At 33.7% G+C, this 20,038-nt stretch overlaps 1 protein-coding gene across 2 annotated transcripts in view; it reads left to right on the top strand.

Moving 5' to 3' along the window:
- LOC133172912 (inverted formin-2-like) overlaps positions 1-16,537 on the top strand; it is a 35,217-nt gene extending 18,680 nt beyond the window's left edge. For both annotated transcript variants that reach the window (XM_061307749.1, XM_061307748.1), the window contains exons 3-15: positions 3,674-3,789; positions 5,820-5,979; positions 7,439-7,617; positions 8,906-8,985; positions 9,942-10,858; positions 11,007-11,149; positions 12,213-12,377; positions 13,528-13,785; positions 14,035-14,216; positions 14,670-14,790; positions 14,986-15,150; positions 15,238-15,322; positions 15,403-16,537. In XM_061307749.1, the coding sequence (XP_061163733.1) occupies positions 3,674-3,789; positions 5,820-5,979; positions 7,439-7,617; positions 8,906-8,985; positions 9,942-10,858; positions 11,007-11,149; positions 12,213-12,377; positions 13,528-13,785; positions 14,035-14,216; positions 14,670-14,790; positions 14,986-15,150; positions 15,238-15,322; positions 15,403-15,923 (3,092 nt within the window). In that variant the 3' untranslated portion in view covers positions 15,924-16,537. The remainder of the gene's footprint in view (positions 1-3,673; positions 3,790-5,819; positions 5,980-7,438; positions 7,618-8,905; positions 8,986-9,941; positions 10,859-11,006; positions 11,150-12,212; positions 12,378-13,527; positions 13,786-14,034; positions 14,217-14,669; positions 14,791-14,985; positions 15,151-15,237; positions 15,323-15,402) is intronic.
- The last annotated feature ends 3,501 nt before the right edge of the window (positions 16,538-20,038 follow it).

Below are 20,038 nucleotides of genomic sequence, written 5' to 3'. Positions count from 1 at the left end.
GAAATGCAGAAAAGGGGGAAGGACTTTCCGAGATATCAACAATATGTTACTTGTACCTGAATTTTAGTAAGATCGTTCAAGTATAAAATAGACGAAAAAAAATCTTAAGTTTGCATTTTTACTGTATATTTAGAGCATTGTAGAAGTCGCACGGGATAATGTATTTTGCGAAGAAGACCATAAACCCTACTTTTCACCTTTACATTAAAATATAAGAAAACGAGGAGTAGTATCTACCTACCCTTGATATATCGATAACGGTTAACAAACTTATGTATCATTTCTCTCTCAATAATGTCTCAAGTTGCTATGAGGTCCTCTTTTTGAAATAGTGAATGAAGTATTCGTATTTTTATAATCGATACAAAGCTGCTGGTCTCAATGTGTGAACACATCAGGCGTACTATATATGAGCTCGCACCTGACAGACTGCCTGTGTATATCCTAAAAGCATCAGGAGAATTGACTTCCTGGAAGTTATGGCGAATTCTGGCTATGTGTCCGATATGGGCACGGAAGATACACCTCCGCCTAAAAATAGATGCAAAAGATGTAGTTCCGAAGCAAACCTGGCGGATATCGTAAATGACTTGTCCTTGACCAATTCCTGTGTTTTTCTGCTTCGCCACCCTTCTGTTGTTAACTTTTGTCGACTGAGGAAGAAACTTGATAGTGACGACAAAAGGTGGATCTTAGATTTTCTGAGGCGAGATGGTTTAGATTTACTCTTTGAATGTCTTGGAGATTTAGCCAAATACACAAGCAATTTCTCCAACTTGGTCCTACGGATAGAATGTATCATGTGTATCAAAACAGTTATGAATTCTGTGATTGGATTGCAGTCATTAATAAGTACAGGATATGGTCCACAATTTGCCGGAGGTACATTTATTTATAATAATTCATCAACTTAATAATTAACTGATTTGCTAAAGATCTAAATAAAAAAGACCAGTGCAATTTATTTTTTGGGTTACCTAACCGCTACCAAGTATATCTGTTTTACAATTCATTTTGCTCAAAAGTAACTTTCCATGTCGCTTACTTACAAATGTAGCTTTTTTATGTCAGTAGCAGATAAGTCATATTATATGACTTGTGATATATATAATTCAAGAGAATTGCCTCTGCGTTTTTGTCGATCGAATAACGTCAAGTTCTTGCAAAAACTTCTCCAGTGTACTGCATAAACATTAATATGAACTGACATGTCATTCATCATTTGAACCATTGGAGTATTTGTTACCATATATTGGGTTTTTTCTCGGAATATGTTTAATATTTTATTTGCAATGCACAATATTTACACTGACAAAAATTGATCTTGCCGATAGGACACGTTAAGAAAAGTGTGAATCGTGACAACACATTACATCCACATATTTTGACGTGTAACGGGTGCGACATTTTGATGAATTGACAATATTGCTCTTGCAATACATATCAGAATATGTAAGAGCCATGGGATATATAGTATAAAACAGCGCGGCCGTTTGTTTTGTTTTTTATTGTTTGTTTTGTTTCTTTTATTTATTTTACGATTATTATTTTTTGTTTGGCATTTAAAAATGATATCCCTTTTAAAAAAGAAACAGTTATCGTATACATTATAAAAGCTGACTATAGTCCTTGAAACACGGTATTTTAGAATATTCATACTCTCTCGGGATTGAATAATGAACCCTCAAAGTCAAAGACAAGAAAACAAATATTACACTATAGAGAATTTGATTAATCAAGGGTATTTGTTCCTCTTTTCTTCTCGTGAACGAGTCAGTTACAAAATAATTTTTCTGAATTTTACCAAGAGCCGTGCCTCCAGATTTCAGGAATTCAATTTAGAACTGGAGATCAATAGTTTCCATTTTCACCCGATCTTGGGAATACATCATCCGATTACCCAACGTGCAGGCTTTAGCTCTGTTTTCAATTACACATGGAATTGCTTTGTTTTTGTATTCGGGCACTTCTTTGGTTACGAGCCTACTGAAAACCTGTAGTTATGTTTTTCCATAAACAGACATTTCCTGCTTGATGGAGGAAGTCGATCAGTTTCTCACACTATTTCAATGACCAGTAAATCACATTTGGATAAATGGATTACTTGCAGGAAGTCTTTCATAGAAGATTTATTGTTTCATTTTACATTCTTTTTATATTGGTAATGGTTTGGTACTGACACAGAGGCTGTCTTTCAATGAAATAAAGTGATAAAAGATATCAGAGATGTATAATATCTCTGACACTTTTCTTATGAACTGCAGTATTCATTCCTAAGTTAGGTATAATATTCTTATCACGATTATTACGCCTAGACTGATGCCTGTCACAAAGCAGAAAGAATATAGCAAAATAATACATGTTACTTTAAGATATAAACAGATTGATTCAATATATCATATGATTCAGATTCTCAGAGTTGGAACAACATCTACTTTTTCCAGCTATCAATGATTCAAGGGAGAATTTTCCTCTCATTCTAAACCGATTACTATTCGAAAAAATTCTAGAGGATTTAATTTCGGCTTGATTATTACATTACATAACCTGCGTTTTATGTTGGGAAAATAATTCTATAAACTTAAAATCTGACAATATCAGTTGTTGGAAATATGAATGCCACATACCATTGATTATTGTGAATAAATGGAAGACATCTGCAATGGACATTTTCCAGAAAAATTGACTAAATTATAGAAATAATCCATTTTTAAATATGTCTGATCAAGAAGCAATCCTGTACGTATATGAATTTTTCATCATGGAGAAAATTATTTTCGAAGAGGGAAGGATGCTTAAATAATTTTTCGTTTCTACATGACACTTTATGTTGTGCGAAACTGAGAAATTTCCCAGCTGTGCAAAAGATAGAAACAAAATACAAATGATTCGTTATATGTTTTATAAACAAACCTAAGTTTGATATTACGATATTGCATTGATAATTTGTGATTTCACAATGACAGTGTTGAATTATTAATAAAATAAGGAAAGGTGAACAAGAGCTGCATTGTAATATCTGTCTTTTTTACGATCAACAATCACCATCCAGATAGAATATATCAGTTTATTATCACCATCCAAATAGAATGATTTAGCTCATTATAACCATCCAGATAGAATATATCAGTTTATTATCACCATCCAGACAGAACATATCAGCTTATTATCATCATACAGATAGAATATATCAGCTCATTATCAACATCCAGATAGAACATATCAGCTCATTATCATGATCCACATAAAACATATCAACTCATTATCATCATCCAGATAGAATAAAAACCATCTAGATAGAATGTATCAGCTCATTGTCACCATCCAGACAGAACATATCAGCTCATTATCGTCATCCAGATAGAATAAAACCATCCAGATAGAATGTATCAACTTCACCATCCAGATAAAATGTATCAGCTCATTGTCTCCATCCAGATATCTAATGGATCAGCTCATTATTACTATCCAGATGGAACTTATCAGTTTATTTATTTTATTATCATCATCCAGATAGAATGCATCCGTTCACCTTTGGAATCTATTAATGAGAAATTGAAATACTTTTGTTATGGATTTGTTAAATTGGAAAAATTCAATGCATCAAAGCTGGATATTTTTCATATAATGGACATAATGTAACGAAAAGAAATCTGTACTTTGTCTATTACAGCACTGGACACAAACAATGTCATGGTGAAGAAACAAGTGTTCGAATTACTTTCGGCGCTGTGCGTGTATTCCAATGATGGATACAGACTGACAATGGACGCCTTAGACAGCTTTAAGGTAGATCATTTTTCATTATTTTCTGGTAATGGAATAATGTTCTCTCAGTAGTGCTATGTTTCATTACAGAATTGTCTACTGACATTGATCAGAAATCGTTGACGACGAGAAACGGATACTTTTTTTTTTTTATCTTCCGTGAATCTGATCTCTGCCGTAGTGATTTACCGCACTAATTGTCTTTGTGAGATTCTTCATATACGATATGGCATCTAATTTTTTTGGCTCGCTCTAACCTAATAGAATAAAAAAACGAGATAAAGTTACAAAAGGCAAAAAAAAAGTATTACATCTTGCAATGATTACAGCAAAATGAAAAAAGACAAAATAATTCTACAAAAAAGATGCACATAAGTAAATGGAAAATAGATTTTTTTTTAAATCTTATTTTTTTTACTTGTATGTAAAAATTTGTTCTTAAAACAATTGTCGCAATAAAATGTTTAGTTATGAGTAAATAAAGTAACTTATGGTTGTTGTATTACCTACAGTTCTTCAAATCAAAAGTTATAATTCTCTTCAATGTGGAGATTTCTTTCAGTCATTGTAGTCTGTCACAAAATCAAATTTAGACTCTAGCTCCAGAAGCCATGACCTAAAAGTGTGTTAGAAACTAATCTCAAGGTCATATCCCCATGAACAAGGTCATTTAGAACAGAGATAAGGCATCGTCAACTTTCTGACCGGGCCCTGGGAAGCTTAAGTCATAATCAATATGTTTTACAATGATGTTGTAGAAATCGAGCAGATCAAAATTAACATATTTTTCAATATTGTTTTACTAAAGTGTTGTTATCGGCAAATTTAGAGATTAATTTAATAATTAATAAGCATTTTACAGGCGATAGAAATTTTGTCTTTAGCCCGAGTCTGTTTCATGATCCTGGGGCCTGAAGTACTTAATTATTTTTTTTACCAAAATTGGCATAAAATTGGCATAAAATGTTTATAAATTTAAAAAAAAAAAATAAGATTTAGGTCAAACGGGGGGTCATACTGCATTAGAAAGAAAATTGATTAAAAAGATGGATTTATTAATGGCTCTTCTTGACCCGCTAGTCCAGATAATCAAGAGCAGGGTTTCAAAAGAGGAAAATACACATCCGAACCCCATAATTATTTAACATTTCTATAGTTATTTCTACAGTCAGTTATCTTTCTCTGGTCGAAGTTTACATGAGATCTTTTCTCAGACTAGAGTTACCGCTAGCAGAGAGCTCACAAAATGATACGTATTCCCGCTCTGATATGAGTATGATGGCAAAGTCCATTTATTGCTATGGGAAACCCGAAATATCTGTCCAGTCAGAACGTAAAATGGGAAGTGCACAATGGCACTATGATAAAATGAATCTTAAAGTCTCATTAGATTTTATTATTTGATATAGGAGGAGTTGCGGATAAGACATGGGTACCCCAACGTGGTAATGAGGGAAGGACGGAACCCCTATTATCATATAAATCCCACTTTTCAAGGGAGGTGGGGTGGGGGGTGGGGAATAATAATTGATGCTGTTTTTGTTAGTTTGGACGCCGATGTACTTGGACATTATACATTGGTGTACTGATAATATTTTGTTCCTTGCTATGATATACACTTTTCATTATAACGTTTTAATTTCGTTTTTTTTTTCGGTCATATAATAATCTTGTCTATTTCCACGTACCACGAAGATTAAAAGGATATTATTTAAGCTAATGAATTTTGGTCACTGATATGCTTGTATTAGAAATACCGGGGTATGTGTTAGCGAAATTATATCATAATCGTGTGTCACGTATAAGTATCAATGACTGCTTACAAAAGTTTTTAAAAAATCAACTAATTTTCTGCTTCACGTTTTCTTTCATGTCACTTTGAAATATTTCAAGAAACAAAGGGATAGCCTTTTCATTTAATTATTCATAGTAAATCTCGTTGTTTTTTTCATAAAAAGGAAAAAAATAGCACTACAGTATTATATACAGTATATTTTGAGTTAAACTCTTCTTACAATGTAACCTGAGGTCTCTTCCTACAATCCTTTCAGACATTGAAGAAGCAGAGATACCGTTTCAGTTTGATCGTAAATGAGCTGAGAATGGCGGACTTGGTTCCCTATAAGACAGCGTTAATGGCTTTTGTTAACTGCATCATAGTGGCTAATGAAGAGCTAGAAGACAGAGTGAGAGTCCGTAATGAATTCATAGGTGAGTTCAGTTTGCTCTATCAAACCATACAAAGGCGTGTTCGATAAATATAACTTGATATTTGAACGTGTGTGCTATATTTAATGTCCTCATCATCAGTATTTGCACCTTAAAGTAAACATTAAAAGTTTTTTTTAACTAATTGAATGGAAATATAGCAAATAAATTGTAAATTGTGCACTTGTGAGTAATGAAATGCAGATATAAATAGATACTTTCGTCTCTTTGAAACTTATCGATTAGATATAAATGAAACTTCTTCCATGTATTTTTGGTTCTCTATTTAATTAATAGTTATTTTAGCGAGAATTATTGCATTTTTTTTAAAATTGTATCAAAACACAATTAGTCCACCATTCAAATTTTTAAGACTTTGTACAAAAATAGCGCATATGACAGGATTTTATTACTTAACACAGCAGATTGCACTTAACTTTTAAGCCAAGATTTTGTTTCTAGGAAGAAAATCTCTCAAGAAATGTATCAGTGCTAAAGTCCCTTTCGTCACTCAGTGAGTGAGACTGATATGCGATAAGGATGTCAGATACTTAGCGATGATAAGACTTTTAATGCATCATCACCATGCATACTGGGACCCCCCTCTCATATATCTTTTCAATATTTAACAATATCTGTTAATTGAATTGGCAAATTGTAGACGTAATGTTTATGAAATTAAGTTAAATTTTGATAATTTCCAATAAAGTTCGACTGTAACACAAGTTTTTAACATAATTAGGACTCATTTAAAAATCCCTACCTACTCCGTCGTCAACACCCATACCTGGTTTGTAGAAATTACCATTGGGGAAAACAATTATACGCACTAAGAGAACAAGTTTGACTTCGTTATGGTCCTTAAGTTTTGCACTCATAACCTTAACTCTTAATGATAATTTTTACACGAAAGTACTTGCTCTTTTAAATACCATTAATTTGGGTATTGATATTCTTTTCAATATCGATGTAACCTTAAATTTAAATATATTTCCAAGCTAATTGTAAAAAGGTAAACCTTATAATAAATTAATACTCTGTTCTCAGGAATGCTCTTCCAGGCAATTTAGTTGAAAACGTTCAAACGGAACTTGGAAAGTCCTTAATTAAAAAAAAAAAACATAACTCTGGACAAAAATAAAGAATGGATATAATTTTGTCCGGGAAGCCCATCTCCATAAATAAAAAGAAAAACTCCATGTAACAAAAGTGAAACTTGGGAATCCTTCTGTTATCACAAGGGCTATTGGTTATACTCAGTACTATACATAGAAATCTGTAGATAAACACAAATGGATATATGTAACATATTAACTTTGTAGTATAAACACAAATGGATATATGTAACATATTAACTTTGAAATCAGGTAAGTCTTTATAAAATTTTACAGGAATTCTGAATTCATAATTATTGATTAGTTATATAGCGAACGGATTACGTTATTTTTTCCCTGACTTGTAGGTTTGAACATTCTTGATATGATCAACAATTTAAGAAACGAAGATGACGAGGATTTGATCATTCAGTGCGATGTTTTTGATGACGAGAAGGAATCGGACGATGATGAGTTAGCAGCTTTAAATCCTGCGTGTGTAGATATTAACGATCATAAAGAAGTGTTCAATGCCCTCTATCATAAGGTGACTTTTATAATGTGTATGTTAACATGATATCAGGTCAAAACTTTCAAAATGCATGGTTTAAATTAATCTACAACATAAATTACATCGTATATTCATTAATGTTTTGTTCTTAAGTTTTATCTTTACGAAGATTCAATGTTTACGGGATTCTTAAGGAAGCTCTGCACACTGCTCACTGAAGAGTTCTAATTCTGTGGTATAATTTTATGCAGTTAGAGTGATCTATCCTTTAATTTTAGATTGAGTAAACGGAAATCTACAGTAAACAACATAATTTGATAAAGCTATACTTAGCAAATGTATTAGACCAAGATAAAAGAATAGAACATATTATTTGCAAGTATTTTTGCAATATTAAAAACAACAGCGATTTCCGTACAGTGATACTTTGCTGTCTTTGATTATTATCCGTGAAGAAAAAAGGCAGTTACATTTAGCTGAAAATAACTTAATAAACTCAGTATGTACATGTAAAAACATTTTCATGAATTTTAAAGCATTTGCTATTTCAGTAGATATTCGCTAACCTAGATGTTTTATCAGCCAGCTGCTCGTAAGATTTTCAAACAGGTTATCATTATAAAGTTAGTCATAAATTTACATTTGTACAATTTTTCCGAAAATGTGTGGTTTCCTTATTTAAACAAATCAAAGTGGTAACATCTGGATACTTACCAGACGATACTGAACTGATAAATTCTGTATTAATAACACTTATATGTAAATACAAATGAAATACTGAAGTCATTTAATTGTGCTATAGAATTTTCAGTTATTTACAAAGTTCCGCATAATTTAAAAGGTTTTTGGTGTTTGTTTTCTTTTCAGATTCGTAATGAAATGTTCTCATCTTTTCCATACCAAATGTTTGCCTCTTTTTTTAATATTATGATTATTAGGCAGTGAGATTAGCTTAAAGAGTATAATATTATAGTTCAAATTTACCGATGATATAATAGATAATACTTACAATGGATATCTAGATCGTGATATGAAAGCTCTGTGTAGTTTTGATAAAGACTATTGATATACACAAGTATCTGGGAAAATTACAAACTCCCAAATATTAGAAAAAGCTTTTAGAGCAAAATCTCTTTGTGTCTTTGCAATGGAACCACGGTACCATAACCCTAATGTCATATAGGAACGTATCTAGTAACCTGTGATCTCTTTGTTGCTACTGTTGGGTAAAGAGTGAAAGATGAATGCTTATACCTGTGTATGTGATAGGACATCTAATGATAAAACATCTAATGATAAGACATCTAATGATATCTCTTTTCAGGTTTACAACACTCCCTTGGCGGACGTGTTTCTTAATGTGCTGCAAACTCTTTTACAAATTGAACCAGAAAACCCGCTTAGGTAAGTGTAAATATAGATATTTTTCTGTACTTATTTTCAGAAAAATCAGTCTACTTTAATTTCTGTCTTCGAGACTTTAACAGCCTCTGAAATATAAAGGGGACTGATTTTAATACAAGCTAGCCTTATAGAATTCCATTTCCTGCAAAATGTTTGTATCAGTCTAATGATTCTGGATCCAATATAAGTAGACTGGCGGTTTATTTGAAATGTTGAACATGGTATCAGGTTCTAAACAACTTACTTATTTCAAAACAGATCAGCAGGATTATTAAAGTTTTCAGTAAACTAATAGAGGGCATTGAAGAAGACACCGCATCTCAAACTTTGTTGTGGGAAATCAGTCCCATTGAGATACTTGTAGATGATTCATTTTAAATCTTTCTTCAAAGATCTTACTACTTGATGTTTTCTGTTTTCCTTTTGTCTCCTATATCAGTGTTTTGATTGCGTAATATATCTGATAGAACATAATGTAAGGTTTACGGACAATAAGATACAGGGAAGACTATACTAAACCACATTCTCTGTGTATTTACAAAAACATACGTATTCTCAAACATCATTTTAAAATGATAAGTATTTGTGTAATACCATTGCTGTTATTGAATTACTCGTATACTCTCAACATATTTATACCATCATCTATGGTTTTCCCCAATTACCCTTTGCTCATTTTTCTACCAGAGCCAACTCTTCTCTGTTTTTTGCCAAAAGATAATAGCAACATACATTATATTGAAAAAGGGCATTTAATACAAATGTCAATGTAAGTAAGAACAATAAGCAATATTGTCTGATAATATATGTTACAACTTGTTTTAAAGGAAAACTAAAAAAAAAAAAGGTACAACAAAAGAAGTACATTTGTTAAATTTGCCCTGAATAATATAAAGCAATCATTACAAAATTAGGAACACATAACCAAAAAAAGGTAAAACATTTTTATTTTCCAGTGATGTACAGTGGAACATAGTAGAGACCTCTGTGAGGCGAGCATTTCTGATCGACGAGACCCATGTCAACAGAGCTTCTCTAGGAGGGACAGAAGTGTTACCTAAATACCCAGGGGCATCCAAGGCTGTTCAGACTGACCCCATACCCATAAACAGATCAATATCAGCACCACCTCCAGCACACTCCAGTCTTTTCAAAGAAAGGTCTACAGACTTGAAAAAAGCATTAGAAGCAAAATTGAATCAAAATACAAAGCCATCCTGTGATACACTTAAGAGAATTGACAAGGAAATTGACCAGTGTTTTAATTTTGTGAATGATGATTTATCTCCATCAAGTAACATCCATTCAAGTTCATCTCCAAACACAGACTCAACAGAACAAAATCAAAACATTCAAGAATCAGCATTACCATCATCACTATCTACAATCTCTCAGCAAAATGGTGGATCAGCCCCACCTCCACCACCCCCACCCCCTCCACCGCCCCCACCAGGTATGGGATCACCACCTCTGCCGTATCAACAAGAAAGTGCTATACCGCTGCCACCACCACCACCACCTCCTCCTGGAATGGAACCTCCTGTTCCTCCTCCTCCACCACCACCACCACCAGGTGTGAGGCCACCACCTCCTCCACCACCACCACCACCTCCCCCTGGAATAGGCATTCCCATCCCTCCTCCTCCACCTCCTCCACCCCAAGGGTGTGGACCTCAAGTCCCTCCTCCTCCCCCTCCACCCCCAGGCTGTGGACCACCTCCCCCACCACCTCCACCTGGGATGGGCAAGGCAAGACCAACACCATTAACCTTCTCCAGTAATCAGGTATCGTCTAATAAGATGTGGACTCCCACTCCTAAACATAAAATGAAGACATTCAACTGGACAAAGGTCCCATCCCATACTATATCATGTAAGTGTGACTTTTCAATTGCCTCTGGTAAACAGTGAGCAACAAATTGTGTGCTAGTTATAGTAATACCAGACTGATGTAAATTGACCAAGACTTAGAAATTGAATACGAACCTTTGAATGAGTGTGTTTTGTTTTAAAAATTGCAGCTCATGAAAATGTTTGGAAAGAAATCCTTGATATGCAGGATCTGATAAGTGTAAAATATGAAGCTCTAGAACAACTATTCTGTCAGAAGCAAATCCAGAAGAGGAAAGAAAATGAGAAAAATAAAATCAAACCACCCTCAGAGGTGAGATATATGTATTGACAATTTAACTAGATTGTAAAACATCAGAAGTTTGCTCTTGTCATTACCCCCATCTTACCCACCACTTAAATATAAAATAGGTCACCAATTAGATACTCCAAAATAGGCCACCACTTAGATACTCCAAAAAAGGCCACTACTTAGATATTCCAAAATATTTCACCACTTAGATACTCCAAAATAGGCCACCACTTAGATATCATAAAATAGGTCACCAATTAGATACTCTAAAAGAGGCCACCACCTAGATACTCCAAAATAGGCCACCACTTAGATACTCCAAAATAGGCCAAAACTTAGATACTCCAAAATAGGCCACCACTTAGATACTCCAAAAAAGGCCACCACTTAGATATTCCAAAATATTTCACCACTTAGATACTCCAAAATAGGCTACCACTTATATACTGATAACTCCAACATAGGTCACCACTTAGATACTCCAAAATAGCTGACCGCTGAGATACTCCAAAATAGGCGTCATTACTCCCATTTTACCCACCTCTTAGATATTCCAAAATAGGCATCATTAACCCCCATCTTACCCACCACTTAGATACTCCAAAATAGGTCACCACTTAGATACTCCAAAATAGGCCACATGAAGAGAGGTAATAATGTGCTTATAAATGTGAATTACAAACGTTTTCGTGCTAGAATTCAATAAAGTTCTGGGAAAACTGAAAAAAGCAAATTCCTAGTGTGTAAATGTCGATTTTATTTCCGTTTTACTGCAACCAATTCTGTTGCAGTGATTAATTTTATGAAAGAGGCCCACTGGATTTCTAATAAACGCCCACTTTTATCATTAAGTGACTCTTCAACGTATTCCAATTTTAATTTAGGTATACCGCGATAAACTTTCCCTTTTTTGAAGATCTGAGATAATGTATGGCGCTTATGTAACTGAGTCTTTTATACTGTTTATATCAACACAAGATTGAAGTAATTAAGGTATATGCCCCCTTATCTGAGGTTTTATTTGCAAAACATTATTCAAGTAATACAATGATCACATCTTGTAAAAATAAAATCATTATTGCAGATATTACTACTGGATACAAAGAGAAGCATGAATGTGAACATCTTCCTGAAGCAGTTTAAGTGCAGTCATGATGAAATTATGTCTATGATTGAGGCAGGTGATGTGAGCGCCATCGGCCAAGAGCGCCTGCGCGGTCTGCAAAAGATCCTTCCAGAGGCAGACGAGGTAAAGAGTCGTTGGCAAAAACATTTAAAAAATGCATACATGTATAAAGATTCGATCAGGATTCGCTGCATTTTTAAAGAGAATAATTAAAAAACACACACATAAAAGGACATGAAGTCATGAGTCAAAGTGAAAAAAAATACCAATTAAATACAGCATAAATTTACAAGGTTAATGCAATGTATAACAGGAAAAAAAGTTTAAAGGTTGTAAAACAGATTCATCAACTCAAGCTGTTTAATTCCATAAAATATTTTATAGCCAGATCACGAAAACCGAAATAATTTTTGTTTTGTTATGGCTTAAAACTGATTGTTATATTCCTTGTGATAAATGAAGTCGTAGAAAAAGTGCAGCTGGATTCTGAAAATAATTCTATTTTCGACATCAATCGGCATGACTGCGGAAAACTCATACGGAGAAGATGATACTTTTTAAAATAAAAATGTTCAGATTTAGAAAAGAAAGATTTGGACTACACTTGTTGGTGGTATTGACAAGATTCCATTTCCACTACAACCGGGACCCTGTTATTCCTGCTGAGAGAAGCAAAATTAACAAACCTGACATATATTTTATATCAAACTTTAGTCAGGAAATACGAAAGAAGACTTTATTGAAAGTCACACTTCCTATAATTCATCTTTAGTCATTTAGTCACACTTGAATACCCTTAGACAACGGGAGCAATGCGTAAAATTGTATGAGTAAAGGGAATTTAAGACGATATTATATTATTTCAAAACTCATACTTCAATCGGGAATTCAAAAATTCGTTTTCCCAAATAGAGCCAAATAAAGTTGATACACATTTTCATTGAAAATAGTATGTATTTGATATTGCTGCTTGGCATGGAGGTATTTGACGCTGAGCTACGTACTGATTCATAATTAATCTCTGAAATTCATCGATTAAGTTTTTTTCCTCCCATTTTATATTTCAGTATTCGTGAAGTAAAACATATTCATCCTTGTCATTGCAACATATATATTGTAACAATAAAAGTTTGTAATAATTATATATGTATCTGCTAATCCCTGCTTTGAGTTCCTTACGATGTCGTTCAGGCATGTATTCTGAGAAATACATATTTTTATATTCAATGATTTAGAAGTTCTCTCCCTTATACTATTTGTTCATGTTTATCAGGTGAACATGATTAAAGGTTTTGAGGGAGACAAAGAGAAACTCGGAAACGCAGAGAAATTCTTCCTAAAACTTATCCAGCTACAGTCCTTTAAAATTCGTATTGATGGTTTGGTTCTAAAAGACGAATTTCGAGTAACGTTGGACACACTGTTACCTAATATTCAGGCCGTAGTGAAGGCCTGCCAACACCTTCTAGAGAACGAGTCCTTCAAAGTCTTCCTACGATATGTCTTACATGCTGGGAATTTCATGAACGCGGTAATTGTCCATACTTAGCTCTTAGATCTTTATCATACAATTTAGTGAAATTTTCAAAATGTAGTCGCAAGATATCTAGATACTTTGCAATTTAACCCTGGTAATTTTTTTTTTTTTTTTTGCATTTCATAAGTAATGCACATAATTTAGGATACTGTAGCTTATACAAGTCCAGAGATTTACAATAATAAGCAAAATTTTCCACATGATAAATATTATGAAGTCTACTGAATATTCCTTGCGGTTTAGGGAGGATACGCTGGGAATGCCATGGGTTTCCGGATAAACTCCCTGAATAAGCTGATGGACACGAGGGCAAACAAACCGCGGGTGACACTGCTACATTACCTAGTGGGTGAGGCGGAGAAGGAGAATAAAGACGCTCTGAATTTTGTTGACGAAATGTCCTCGGATCTAGCTAGAGCTTCAAGGTCAGGGGCTTCTGTGATTTTACTATTGAAGTAAATCTTTAATTCATTATCTTATATTTAAAGTAAATGGATTAGTGTATTAATTAGAGGTTTATTGGTGATGCATGAAAAATCAGTTCTTGAAGCACATTGTACAAATATTTCATAAACAAAATAAGATTATTTTTTTTTTAAAAAGGGTTCAAGACAAAAGCATAATTTCAGGAACAGATGTGATTTGTAACAGAGGCAAATTATAATACCATTATACCGTGTATTTTGCTTAGCCAGACGTTTCACACATCTGTTCTTTCTGCACAAATTATAAGAAGTCTCTAACTCAATCAAATCTGCGCTAATATTTTGATAATTAAGTAGTTTTTTTGCCAAAATTACATCTTGAAGGAATTTCTTAATATTATATGAGTCTTTCGTGAATTTAATAAATGCAACAACTTGCCATATTTTGTAAAGGTTGACAGTAGATGCTTTAACAGCTGAAGTGAAACAGTTAAAAACCAGTGTCAACAAACTTCATAAAGATTTAGAGGCTTGTCCTGAGGATGTCAAAAACCAACTCAAAACTTTCATACAGGTGAGCCGTGTAGCCCTCAGGCTTATAAGGTTTGTTTATCTAACTGCCGTCCGAGACATCAGAGAAGCAAACTTAGTATTTGAATTGATGATATCTTAATATGTGTTCCCATTATGTTTGATGCAGAAATAGAATAATAAACTGACACCAATGTGCAAATCATTCAGGAAGTAACCAGTACCTTGGTATTTCTAGGATGCTGAGGAGGAGATGGCATCTCTAGACAAGAAGTTACAGGAAATCACCGAACTTACCAAGCAGCTGGTCAGCTATTTCTGTGAAAACGAAAAAGCGTTCAAATTAGAGGAATGTATTAACAATCTAAATACGTTCTGTGATCGTGTTAAACAGTGCCAAAAGGTAAAGTTTACTAGTAAATTTTTTTTTTTTCAATTTAAGTTACATTTTGAGAAAACTTCACCACTCCTTTTCTGAATTTTCCAACAGGAGAATCTTCAAAGAAAACAGCAGGAAGAAAAGGCAGAGCGCAGGAAGAAACAGCAACAAGAAATGGCGAGCAAACGTACTAAACGTATGTCAGTCTGCATACCTACAGACAGTTCTGTATCTATATTATTTGGTTTTGTTTTAACAAAAATGTTTTATTTTCAGATGCCCCTACAGTACCAGAACCCGATGAGGATGGGTGTATCATTGATCGTTTACTAACGGACATAAGAAAGGGCTTCAAACTCCGGAAAACAACTCCTTCAACATCCTCATCCAAGAAGGAGGACGCAAAAGTCAAAACTTCCCCGCCTCCATCCCCTAAACGTGTTGTAAAAATGGCATCCTCTCCTCTTTTAGATGTGAGAACTGCAGGGGCTTCTGTTGATTCTGTGAAAGAAAAAAATGAAGAAACTCGTCAAAGTAGCGATAGAGACTCTTCTGATTCCAAGTCTGACAATGGTAGGGAGACATCTAGACAATCCCAACAGAAACCTCAAAATAAAACTGAAAGTTCTCTAGAAAGTAAACCAGTTACTGTTAATGTAGACTCAGAGACTGATCATAATTCAGGTAATCACTCACCGGAAAACAAACCTTTATCTAATGGGAGAGGTAACGGAGATGAAAATGGCATTGTCGTTCAATTCGATCCCACTACAGAAAACACAGAATCCCTTGTGTGATTACGGACAATGACGTCATGATTTTGATCGTAGACCAGTGTAGATCAATTCATGGCACCTCTGGTGAACGTATATTAGCTTCATGCGCTGTTCCCAAATGGACCAAAACATTATATTCAAAAGAAAAAAATATGACCTTTTAAAAACTTTATCAATTTTGATAGTGCAGAATTTATATAAATGTATATGTATACGTTTTTTCTTTAAGATTTTTGCCACAGTTTTAACCTGGTAACAAATACACTAGACGGGAAGCAAATGCAGACAATCCTTTGCAAAAATAATATATTAACTCATAATATATTAACTGATAACTTATTGTGGAGAATCAATTTCAGTCAAGTAATGCTCCGGGTATGAAAATGCATATTTATTTGTATTACTTAATCAACAAGTCCAATACTTTTCAGAATATTATTTTTATCAATTTTTTAAAATCAATTTCATTGCTTTTAATTCTAAAAATTGTTGATATGTTCGCAGGAATTACGATACTTGTACCAAAATAGTAATGCAGATAATGACAGAATTTTTACAATTTTGAAGTGAAAAAAAACTTAGTCTTTCGGATTTTTGTTGAATTGTTAAAATGTAATATGCAATTTGATTTAAATATGATTTAAATATGATTGCATATTTACGTATGATATAATAGTATATTATAATATAATAACACTTTTTCGTTTATTGTCTGGGTTAACAAAGCTACAAATACAAAAAATTTAGGATCATTTTAGGAAACAATAATACATACAATATGCTTGTGCATTGTTTGGATTCTTTGTACGAATTGTATTTTTAGCTCATATTCTACATTTTGTGGAATGATTTATTTTTATAATGACGTACACTGAATATTAAAGCTAACTACATCTTCATACGGATGAATAATTGAAATGAACTTGTGAGTTTTAGACTTAAGTCAGAGAAACTGTTGTGTGCTTTGCTGACTAATTTACTTTTTCATCTTGCATGCTTTTGTGAACTGTTGCACATTTTGAAAAAAATGTATATTGCCACTAAACAAGGGCACAATCAACAGACATGATGAATTATGCAATTTGTTTTTCAATGTTTTATATTCATGATTGATAATTTACTTTGTAGTACTTAGCTGCTCCCCTTTTTGTACGAACAATTAGGTATGCTATTAACTAAGTCCTTACAGAACTTTGTTTTGAAATTCAGCACCGTTCTAGCTAGAGTGCCTGTCACAAATCCTTTATTTATCAGTCACCAGTGTGTTTCGAATAAGGTCTGTTCAGCTTTATTTGACTGTTCCAGGGCAACGGAAGTGTAGAAACTATATTTCGTTTGAGAAACTTTCTTGTGCTATTTGAGTTACATGTATGGGATGCTGCTAGATAATACATTCAATTCGTTTTCTAAGAAATGATAAACAAGTACTTTTTTCAGCTTCTCCTGGTGAGCACTAATGGCAGCTTGGGAGACAATTCCAATTGAAACGCAATTTAAATCATTGGCTTTAAAAAAGGACTTTGGTACAGAAATACCAACGGCTAAAAAAAAAAAGACTTGTGGAATACACTTCAGCAGGAATGGTACTCGATTCCAGAAATGTTCTGTGCAAACCTAATTCATAGGAAACCTATTGGCAAGGCACAAAAGGGGGAGCAACTAAATGTTAGGAAATATCAATCATGAATTTGAAAATTCTAAGATTGCAAAGTCAATAAATCCTGTATTTATACTTAGTAGCAACACACACATACACGCACGCACGCAAAAACACACACACATTATTTATAAAAGGAGTGTTTTATAAATAATGCAAAAGGTTATCAAAACACTCAGCACTTATTTTGTTTTTAATCCCTCAGAGTATTTTCCATTAACCTTCACACATGTCCCAGGTCTCTTGAACTACGACCAGAACTCCTCAGCATACTTTTCTCTACAGATGCTCAAGAGACGTTTGTTGACTCCCCAGGAAAATTGTGGCGTCTTCCTGTGAACATTTTCCTAGGTTTCTGGAATAGAAAGAAATCGGACTGAGATCTGGTGAACACGAGGGATAAATAACCTCTCAAAGTTTCTTTTTTTCAAGAATTCGTTTACATCTTTATGCTTGTATGCAGCAGCATAGTTGAGTCAAACAAAAACAGGCGACCTGCTTAACTTTTCTCAATAAGTTTGAACATAAAAGATACTATTGTACCATTGTAAAATCTTTTTAGAGCTCTGACTTCTCTTGGCGATTATAGGACTACAGCTACCTCTCTGAATCCACATTTATTGTCTTCCTCTGGGACTCCAAATAGTCCATCCAAAATAGTCCATCCTTGTATCGTCAATCATCAAAGTTTATCAATTTTTTTTTGGTCAATTTTTTTTTTTTAAAAAACGCAATTTTAACGCACATTTTCTTTTAAGCATCTCTAAACAGTGAGTCACTCAACTGTTAATAGTGAGTTAACCATCTGTAAGCAGTTTCACCCATCTGGCAGCAGTGAGTCACTCTTCTGGCAACAGTGAATCACCCGTCTGGAAGCAGTGAGTCACAAGCACTTGTTTCGTATACGGGGCATCCCCTACTTAATTTTACCAAAAGGTACGTAACTCAATTTCAGGCACCCCCGCTTCAAGCTCGCAATTTTTTAAAATATTAATCCCATTATAATTAAGAAGGGGTTGCCCCGTATACTAAACAAGTGCCTGTGCAGTGAGTAATTAACCCATCTGACAGCAGTGAGTCACCCATCTGGCAGCAGTGAGTCACCCATCTGGCAGCAGTGAGTCACTCATCTGGCAGCAGTGAGGAACCTATCTGACAGCAGTGAGTAACCCATCTGAAAGCACAACGAGTCACACATATGGCAGCAATTTTCTTCAGTCAGATTCCTATGAACAGTCCAGATGAAATTATTGTGTCTTAGCAATGTCTTTCACTGTATATCTGTCATCATTAGATACCATTTTGCTCAAAACATAAATATTTTTCTGTTTCACTTCCGATGTCCATCGACCCACGGGCACTGGAAGTTACGTAGATATTGAGTATGTGCATGTATAAAAAAGGGAAGGGTAGAACACTGTTTTACTTTTGTTTTAATTTTCTACAGTTTTACTGACCAATCAGAATTAAGCTTTAAATTCACTTGTGATTGTAACCGGAAGTAGAGCAGTCTAGCAAAATTCTTAGGCACTCACACTCAATATTTACATTAACTTCCAGTGCACATGCATCAACCAGATCGACTGCCATCTTTAACTCTGTTTTCCAGCTTTTGAATTTCTCTATGTTCATGGACACTGTATACTAAGTGAAACGGGATAACCTTTCAATTTTTGTAATGAAGCGTATTTTTCACATACACACTTATTTCCATCTCTCTGGCTTGAAATATTTTTTGTTTGATTATCAGCTCAGCATAGTGACCATGCCTACTGTAAAAATCGAATTTTCTTGTGAAGAATAGGGGGAAATCATGCAATTTTTATTTATAACTCTTCGTTGACGTATTAGATCGTAAAAAATGAAATCATTTGCTTTTATATTTAGTTTGGTAAACTATTTGTTATTTATTGAATTTATTTACTAATTTTTTACTGAAGACACCTCGTATTTTTTTTAAATAAATCCTTAATATTTCTGGACAAGTCTACGAGTGATGATTTTCTTGTGTAAACGAATCTAATATTGTTTCAATCAGAAATCTTTTTTTTTAAGTTACTTGCCTGTGTAATAAACTTCAAGTTTTAGAGTTGCCTAGTTACCAACATTTTATAGGTGTTCATAAAAACTTTATAACTGCAGTAAATCAGAATTTAAAGAAGTAATCGTGTGAATTAAAATAGAACAAGGTGTATGTGCCATTTAATTTTAGATTATATACTTTTTTTAGTAAAGAACACGTGAAGAAGACAAAGGGAATACTAGTAACCATGTCTTTGTATATATAGATTAACATACACAATAATGTATAATACATGTGTATATAAGACTTACATTCAATAATGTAAAACATATAGTTTTGAATGCACTTCATTTTTGAATGTTTTGAATGTAAAACATATATCTGCCACTTATATCTTCTAAAAAGGAAGGAAAGTACATTAGCTGGCAGTGAGAGAATTACACACTTAAACTAAAA

The sequence above is a fragment of the Saccostrea echinata genome, unplaced genomic scaffold, assembly GCF_033153115.1.
Source record: "Saccostrea echinata isolate AGI-Se365-2 ecotype Australia unplaced genomic scaffold, CSIRO_AGI_Sech_v1 ptg000056l, whole genome shotgun sequence".
Taxonomy (NCBI): domain Eukaryota; kingdom Metazoa; phylum Mollusca; class Bivalvia; order Ostreida; family Ostreidae; genus Saccostrea; species Saccostrea echinata.
Note: the sequence above shows the minus strand (reverse complement) of the source record. Positions and strands in the feature narration are given on the sequence as shown.